The 9,600-nt window shown below is 39.8% G+C and overlaps 1 protein-coding gene across 1 annotated transcript; it reads right to left on the bottom strand.

Moving 5' to 3' along the window:
- Window positions 1-7,233: 7,233 nt before the first annotated feature.
- LOC136678257 (gap junction alpha-9 protein-like) lies at window positions 7,234-8,931 on the bottom strand. Its single transcript, XM_066656236.1, is given in 2 exon segments — window positions 7,234-8,472; window positions 8,689-8,931. Coding segments are annotated over 2 exon segments (1,482 nt in total).
- Window positions 8,932-9,600: the final 669 nt, after the last annotated feature.

Here is a 9,600-nt window from a genome sequence, read left to right as displayed (position 1 = left end):
ACAACATAAGAGTGCAGAGGGATGAATTAATAAAACATGGGAGTGACTCAGTAACGTGTGCGAATGACTTAATGAGCCCTGGGAATGAGATACTGAATGCGTGGGAATGATTTATTTTGCGTGCGAATGAAACATTTCAATTTTAAGTCATTCCCACACATTACATATCTTGTTCCTTTGCATTATTGAATCAATCCCATGCAGTAAATATTTTATCCCTGAGCCATATTAAGTTATATGTACACAGTAGGAAGCCACCACATGCTTTATTTAGTAGTTCTCATGCATTAGTAACTACTTCCCATGCATTATTTAGTCATTCCCACTCCTTATTAAGTAATAATGAAATAAAAAAAAGAATAATTTCAAGGTCAGTGTCTATGTCAAGAAAAGGCACATAAACTGTGGTTAAAGGAGAGGAAACAGATATAAACAATGCTGATATTTTTTATTAAAAATGTTTTATTTTGAAAGCCTGTCACCAGCGGGGCTCTGTATTTTTAAACACATATATTATATATATCACAGTGATATTTTCTTTCTTTGTGATTTTTTTTATATTTAATGCTGTGAAAAATTAGCTTTAATAATTATATAATAATAATAATAATAATAATAATAATATTAATAATAATAAGCTTATAGCAGCTGTGTTACATAAGTCAAAAATAGTAATAAAATATAAAATAAAATAACAGTAAGTAAACCAAAGGAAAACAATAACAAAAAAGTATATTAATATAAAAAATACCCAAAATGTATAAGTAGCAAATAAAATTAGTTTAAACGTAAAATTACTGTAAAATTAAAGGGAAATTTTTAAGATGAAGAAGAAAAGATCAACGCTAAAAAAATACACGTTTTACATGTTTACTTAAAAAAACCTTTGTCAATTAATCGTAATTATATTACACTCTTCTGTGCATTTTTGGATGAATAGATATAGTTTTTTATATTTATTTATTATATTTAAGTATTTCATTGTTCAGTGTAAGGACCTGTTTACTGCAGATAAACTCGTGACTTGCCTGTTTCCTGTTTTGTTGTTTTTGTGTTTGAAAAAGTGATACACCACTGTAACCCTCTGTGTACTCTGACCCCTGCTCGGGTCATAAATGATTTCCAGAAATGACCGATTTATTCAGAGAACACTGCAGGAGTAAACACAGTGATTGCTGTTAATGACAGATATAACTGTGAATTGAGCTGAAGTGTGCAATTAATTTCTTTTTTATTATTGCATTACAGTGTTCTAAATATGAACAGATCAAAGTGTACACACACATCCAGCTTCAGTCAGCATTACCCCTCAACCAAAGTGCATTAATCAGGAGTTTGCTCCCCTTTGCTGCAGGGAGAGTCTGTACTCTTTACATTACATATGGGGACATTGCGGGTGCTCCGGTTTCCTCCCACAGTCATTGGTAGGTGGATTGGCGACTTAAAAGTGTCCGTAGGTGTGAGTGTGTGAGTATGTGTGGCCCCTGTGAATGACTGGCGCCCCCTCCAGGGTGTATTCCCACCTTGCGCCCAGTGATTCCAGGTAGGCTCTGGACCCACCGCGACCCTGAACTGGATAAGGGTTACAGATAATGAATGTATGAATGACATTGCTGTTTGGATTTAATGGCAGCCAGAAAAATGTTAAAGCAGTCAGGAGCTGATGCTGAATGGTTGGTTCTGGATCACAAACGCCCAGTGGAGAATGAGGAACACGGTTCCACAGTACTTTCTGTGAGCAATGAAGAGATATTGTCCATCTTTGTCCTTTCTGCTGTGAAAATAAATCTGAAACAAGCTGCAAAGGGCACATGTTTTTTGTGTTTTACATCATTTTGTTACATTGTGTCTGGTGTGCAACAGCCTCAACCCTAAACCTACGTCAGAACCTAAGCCATACACTAAGACAGGGCCCCCCAACTTTTTCTGCAGTGTTCCCCTGTTCCTCTGCTGTAGATAAGAATATTTTCTTTTGCTTCCAGCCTCCAGTGGAATTTATTAGAAATTCAGTTGAAATTCAATCAAAACTGCACATTATTGATGGACAAAATAATGTAATTTAAATTCACTGGATATAAGGGATGTGCCCAAATGTTTGGACATGTGAGTTATTCGTAGACATAAACGGTCTTCGGTGGACAATCGGCACCATTGATAAAAACTCGGGTGGTCAGCGGCATTCAGAGATTTTTGGCTTTGAGAAGGCAACCTTCGGTGAGTCACGCGAAGCCACATTCAGCTCCCTCTTTCCTCTCCCCCACTCATTCAGGGCCTCGTCCCCATTCACCGAGAGACTTCAAACAAACTCCCAATTAATCTGAAAATCACTGCGAGAACCCCCTGTGACGTTTGTTCCCTGTGTTTACAGAGTCAGTGCTCTTCAGAAAAGCATTATTTTCGATTGTTCTTAAAATAAAAGGACCATTTGCAGGGTATATACAGTGTGTACTAAATATAGTTTTCTCTTTGTGGATGTTTCTGTGATGATTGGCCTGTATTAAAATCACCCTCATCCCTAACACTAAGCCTAACTCTAAGCTGCAGAAAAGACAGAAGGGAAATTATTTCTTTTAAAATAATCTTCTACAATAATAATAGGAGTCTGCTTTCTGTCCAAGTGACCACCAAGTCTGCTGTTTGATCCACTTTTCTCTGTTGAAACTATGATGTGCATGTATTTGATATGTAATAAATGTCGTCTAACAAAACAGAAAATTCACAATTGTTATTTGTTGTTGTCAAAAATTAAATCGGACTATAATTAACATATCTACATTAATCTGTATCCACACTATGCTTTTAATAAGCACTGTCTCTCACTCACTCAGAAGCATACACAAAGCCTCCAAAAATATAGAAAGACCTGTGCATCTTTTATACAGTGAAAGGAAACACATTGGCACATAGAAAGCTCTTCACAGCATGAAGGTGCACATGCCGTGACTCCTCTATCGGTAGATTTAAACCAGGTAAATTTCAGTTGATTTATTATGTAATAATAATGCATGTGTATATAATATTTAGGTAAGAATTTGTAAAATTCACAAGCTTCTACAGCACTGCTAACCCTAATTTCTTCAAAATCATGATACAGAATTCAGAATTTATATCAGAAATATGTTATTTACTGTCATTCAGCTGCTGAATCAGTCGCTAATTTTTGCTGCTGTGTTGTGTTTACTGTATCAAAATCTGAGTTTTTAAACAGGAGCCAGGTTTGACTGCAGCTGTCAAACAAGAGACGAAATGTTGCTTAATGTTTATGCAAATTAGGCCACGTTTCCCTCTGCGCGGAATAAGAGGCTAACACTCTGTGACATGTTCATAAACACGTCTCTGGAGCACGTTTACAGAGGGAGAAGGTTCAATCAGCGTCTCTTTGAGGTTTTGTTTTGTTACGCTGCCACCTAGAGGTTGGTCTTATAATTACTCTATACAGTCAAAAGTTTATGGACACTGCTGAAATGGTGAATATTAATCAGGAGGGTGTTGTACTCACTGCAGTTTCTGGGTTGGCTTTACTCTAGCTGTCAAAACATTGCTTTGAGGATATGATCGGCATTAAAATCTAAGCATTTATATAGAATAAGACAATAATATTCATACCTGTGTATATATTGTAATCAAATCTAATGCTTTATTAAAAGAGTAGCTTCATATCCCAAGCATTTAATTACATTCATAAGACATTTTACGAAGAGAGAACTGAAGTTAACGACTGAAATCTGGGAATAATCTGGGAATTTATTTAAAGCTGATAAGTCCCCTTTATTTAAAGGTGACACGTTATATACCCATTTTTACACACGTTCACACAGTTCCCAGGGTCTTCATTTAATACCTGTAAAACGCTTTGGTCAAAACACCACAAGGGTCAAACACCACAGTAAGCATTCCAGTGCTGTGTGATTGGATATACGTAGATGAAGTGGTGGTACATTTGTACAAATCTAAAGTCACCAAACTTCACATCAGAAGTGGATCAAAATCAGAACAGGAGCAAAAAATATCTTACTTAGTGTTTTAAATGAAGGAGTGTGTGATTTGGTGGTGAAACTGTAGAAGAACTCTGAAAATCCTGGAAAATACCTCAGTTGTTTAATCATCATCTTGTAGCTTAGTATTTACATTTTTTTTCTATGAATCTGTGTCTATATTAATGTATGCCCAGTATAAGGGATTCTTGGTGAACACTAAAATCCCTGTTGTAAACAAAAAAGCTCCAAATCCGATGCATTTCACACAGAATGATCTGTGCTGGTGTGGGGAACGATCTGGGGATCAATGCTTAGAGCCCAGCGCTCTAAGCATTGGCCCCATCATCAGGGGAATGCTGCTTTAATTCTCAGTAATTCCACAGCCATCTAAGGCTTGGAGTCCTAAGGCCCAGCATGCATTGTTCTCTCTGGGTGAGTGGGATGGCTGCTCCCTTCCCTCACCTCATGGTGCCTGCTTCCACAGGTGGAAAATGCAAATAATTTTACAAGGGTTCTGCAATAAAGCCCAAGAACCAAATGAATGTTTGAATTCACCACAGCTTCCAGAAAACAACAATAATAATAAAAACGAAATGTAATTTACCCATGCCATGCCAAACATGTCTCAGATCCAGATTTCAGAGGCCTTTTATCATTTTCCATTCTCAGAAGACTGTTGTGACAGCATGCGGGTTTCATAGTCCAAATAAGAAAACATAGCAGAAAATAGCAGAAATGGAGCCAGGTTGTGTTTAAGTTGGTCTCTAGTGTGTGTTTTTCCTGTGGAAGTTCAGACTCCCTCAATCCCCCTGAGACGTACTGAGAGGAGAAATGTACCACATCACGAATCTGGACGGGTTGAAACTGATGGAGAAGTGAGTGGTTACTGAAGATAAAGACACCGTCTCATCTTTAATAGGGTGACCAGATGTCCTCTTTTACCTGGTCATGTCCTCTTTTTTAGACTTAAAAAATGTCTGGGCGGAATTTCACAAACGTCCGGGATTATGTTTTTCTAGAGTTTACATAGAACTTCGAGAAGCGTTTCGTTCACAAACTAGTCCCACCCTCCCCTACTCCGATTGGTTCGCTTGAGTGAGAAGGGGGCGTGGTGAAGTGGCCTAAAATCTTCTGATTGGACGGTCTGACTGTAGAGCTACCGTTATTGGTCGATAACCTTCTCTGTAAACATTTAATTGGCCAGTCTGCACATCGTAGGCCTGCAACCAAACAACACACAGTGAAAACTGCTGCAAAAACTCATTGGACAAAAAAATGCATACGTTTTTTGAAATGTTTAGGATGTTTACTGTGAAATACATGCTTTGAAACAATAGGATGGTTCAAAAATGACCTCCAGTCTGCTTCCATTGGTGAAACACACCATATTGAGCCTTTAGAAGCTTTAATTAGTGTGACAGCTGTAGGCTATTTCCATTCTTCTTAAATCATCGTCATCATCATTCATTCACTTCTCCAGTTCGGGGTCACGATGGGTCCAGAGCTTACCTGGAATCATAGGGTGCCTGGAGGGTCCGCCAGTCCTTCACAGGGCAACACACACTCTCAATGGCAGTAAAAATGTGGTCAGGTGATTATGACACCCAGCACAAACATCGTACAATAAGCTATAAAACTAAATAATTTTTTATTTTTAATTATTAATGCAGGCACAGAGGCAGACAAGCAGACTACAGGAAATGCAAAAAGGAAATGGATACTGTATTTCTGATTTTTCAATGCTTTTTTTAAAAATATCACAATTACATTGTGCATTTGCATTCACTTCCTTTAGAAAATTGGCATTTAGAAAAAAATTTAAAACATTAAACCTGTTGCCAGGAAAGATTATTTTCTTTGCCTTTCAAAAGTACATGTTTAATAGACATCACCTTCCTAAAATACAAACACAATCTGCTTTATATTCCAGCAGAGAAGAGTCCCCTCACTGAGATGACTGCTGAAAATCCATTTAAAATTCAATTTGGTCATGAGGCTCCGCTCCCTGGACCTTGGCTAACTCTGAAACTCAAGATCTGGCGAGGTAAACTCCTACCTGGAGAAACAGGGTCGGCCTTGCCCTTAAGAAAGGGAGTGTCTCACCAACTCGCTAGAGGTAGTAAATAAACCAGTGCCCAGCTTTGTCACAGCTCTGGTGAATTGAGGGTTCTCTTGAGGGACCTATTTTTCACAACGAATGAATACACAAGCTCTAAATAAAAATTAACTATGAAATATGATGAAATATTTTGCATTTAAAAGACTGGTTATTTATTATTTGAAAACTCCAAGGAAACTTAAACAGGAAAATAATCTGTTTGCTGTTGTCATGGCAATGACACTTGAATAAACGATGCTTTGGGAGTCAACTCCTTTTGGGAGTCACCTGGGTGTTTGTATCGATTGTTGGTCAATGATAAATACATTTGAAACAGAGTCGTCTCAGTGTCAGTCCCCAAGCTTTAAAACATTCATGTTAAAGTTAATGCTAAACATATTTGAACAAAACAAGTTGCCATAATCCCTTGATTTTGGATGTTAACATGTATTTAAACAGAACATATCTTTTAATCTTTTATTGTTTATGAAAGTTAGTAATAATTAATACCTCTAAAAAAAGTGCATTTTAAAAATGTGACTAACATTAATATATATATTTTTTTTAATTTAATGAACTAAAACTAGATGAAAATCTTTAGCTTTTCATCAATTAACTTCACTACAGCTAACAATAAATAAATTACTAAAATGAGACTAAAACTAACTCAAAATCAGCTGCCAAATTATAATAACACTGGTTTCCAAATGGTGCAAGGTGCTCCTTCGCTTAAGGGCAAGGCCTCCTAGTTCCTCCATTTTGGAGTTTCAAACCTCCCTGGCCTCGATTTTTCAGAGCTTCTTCAGGGTCTAGGGGGCAGCATTTTTGCTAATGTAAGTAGATCAGTGGGACCTCCCATGACATGTTTTGCAAAAACAAAAGAAGCTTTGAGTTGCGGTACTGGTGTTAGATGATTAGTTCTGCGCTCCAGCTCATAGCAAATGTATGTAATGAAACTCTATCACTCCAGAGAACACAAGTCCACTGATCCACAACAGAGTCCTGGAGGCTTGATACCCTCCTGACCAACTCTTAGCATTAGGCTTGATGACCTATGGAGCCCACTGATGGAGATTTGTCAAGTATGTTCACGACTGAATGCTGGAATGAGGGACACTGCAGGGAGCTAATGCATTTAAAATCTCATTTCAACCATTTTCATATCTGGAGGTCGGTAGGTGCCGCACGTCGGCTGCTGGTGCTGCTTGCGAGTGAGGTTTTGCGGCTGGGAGACGTCTGTGGCCTGGGGCTTCGTCGTGACTCTGAACTCGACTCCTCGATGGAGTCAGGTGTGCTGGGACGACTCTTCCTGGTCTCCTTCCTGAAGGAAGCTCTGGAACGAACATTAAAAGCTGCGCCTTGAGCTTTGGCATCTCCTGTCGAGTCTGAATCGGAAGCGGTTCCTTCAGCTACTGGGGCACAGTTCCAGGGGGCTGTGACTTTCCAGGGTCTTTTCATTGGCAGAGAATAGGCATGGGATGTATCCGCAAGCTTTTCGGATTCTTGATCTACTTCATCGTGTGGGGGAATGTGCTCTAGATCCTCTTACTTTGGAGGAGTGATGGATTCTCCAGCTGGAGACCGAGTGTTCTCACTGCTGGTGTTGTTGGAGTTGCTGTTGTGCTCCGTGGGACTGTGCAAGGTGTCTTTAGGAGCATCCAATACACTCTTGGAAGGAAGGTCAGCTTGAACCGGGAGGAATGCGGAAGAAGGGTTGATTAGAGGAGGGTAAGGAGGTCCGTCTTGCTGCCTCTCGATCAGAAGATTGTAACTACTCGGTGCTGAAGGTATTGCAGACTTACATCCAGTGGAGATCCCCACACAAGTCTGCATAGCAACAGAATCCTTCTTGGCCTTGTTGGGATAGCAGACATCCTCCAGATCTGTGTGTCTCAGTTGTGGGTACAGGGCCAGGATACCCTTCTTGAGCTTCTTGTAGCCCAGGTGCATGATCTCCAGGGTGTTAAGAAACAAGGAGATAGCAGCAATGCACTGCATGAACATCATAAACACACTTTTTTCTGTCGGACGGGACACAAAGCAGTCCACCACATTTGGGCAAGGCTCCCGCTCACATTTGAACAAAGGGTCCAGCTGGAAACCGTAGAGAAGGTACTGACCCGTCATGAAACCCACTTCCACAGCAGAACGGGTCACGATATGGGCCACATAGGTCCGCAAAAGCGAGCCTCTCAGTGGCGCCTTGTTCAGCTTGCCCTGGTCGATCTGACGGAGTTCTCGCTCTATTCTCCGCCGAATTTCTGCCATCTCCATGTCCAAGGCCTCCATCTCCCGCCGAAGTGCTGTTTTCTTCCTCTGACGCTCCTTCTCCAGGGCACGAAGTTGGTACAACGCATGGCCCATGTAGACCAGCGAGGGAGAGGACACGAAAATGACCTGCATACAATGAATGAATGAATTACAATTAAATAATATACAGTTATGTTCCCTAAATAAGGTACGAATATGTGCCCTTGAGGGTAGCCCCATAGCCACAGTTTTCCTACAGTGTTCCATGCAGTGGAAAAGCACTTTATCATCTATACACAAGAACTGAATTGAAGCAGGACCCGGGAGATGGGGAACTGAAGTTGACGGAATTAAAAGAGAGACCTGTAGGACCCAGTAGCGTATGAGGGAGATGGGGAATGCCCGGTCGTAGCAAACATTGCGACAGCCCGGCTGCTCTGTGTTACAGATGAAGTCAGCCTGCTCATCGTTCCACACGTCCTCGGCAGCTACGCCCAGCACCAGCATCCGGAAGATGAACAGGATGGTTAGCCAGATCTTCCCCACCATGGTGGAGTGGATGTGCACCTCCTCGAGGATCCCCCCCAAAAAGTTCCAGTCACCCATCTTCACATGGGTTTTTCTGCATAGAACTGTGCAGAGAGTACAACTCAGCGTCCAAAATAATAGAAAAAGTTTGAACAGTACAGGAGGGTAATAAAGGCATATTTGCAAAACTGTACAGTGTTTACAACATTATTCCTCTTTTATAATTCTGATAGACGCTGTGTGTAATAGTTTTATAGCATGTGTGCAGAGACTGGAATATACACCACACATAGTCATCTGCCCATGTACCAGCATCACATGTCCACTTTAGTTCCGTGCACATTACTCTTGTTTGGCTCATTATTCTTTATTCTATTTTCTGGATTAGTTTAATACTTGTTAGACATCTCTGTGCCTGATTTGTTTTTTACATATTATACGTGTGCACTCAACACGACCACATCCACCCCACTATATATAGATATATTCCAATCAGTGATATTATAAAACTCATCCATAAATGCAGAGAGCCACCTGTTTAAAGTCTATCATTTCCATCTGATTGACTCTAACTTGTTGATAATGTTTTCTACTTTGTTTATTTATTTATTCTATTGTCTCCTTTGTATTTTTTCTGTAAGGTGTCATTGAGTGACAGAAAGTTGCCTATGAAATAAAATTTTTATTACTATTATTATTATTATTATTGCACAGCTGTTTCAGTTCATTCTTTGCACATTTGTCCAA

This window comes from Hoplias malabaricus, chromosome Y (genome assembly GCF_029633855.1).
Source record: "Hoplias malabaricus isolate fHopMal1 chromosome Y, fHopMal1.hap1, whole genome shotgun sequence".
Classification (NCBI taxonomy): Eukaryota; Metazoa; Chordata; class Actinopteri; order Characiformes; family Erythrinidae; genus Hoplias; species Hoplias malabaricus.
This window is presented reverse-complemented; position numbering and strand designations above follow the sequence as displayed.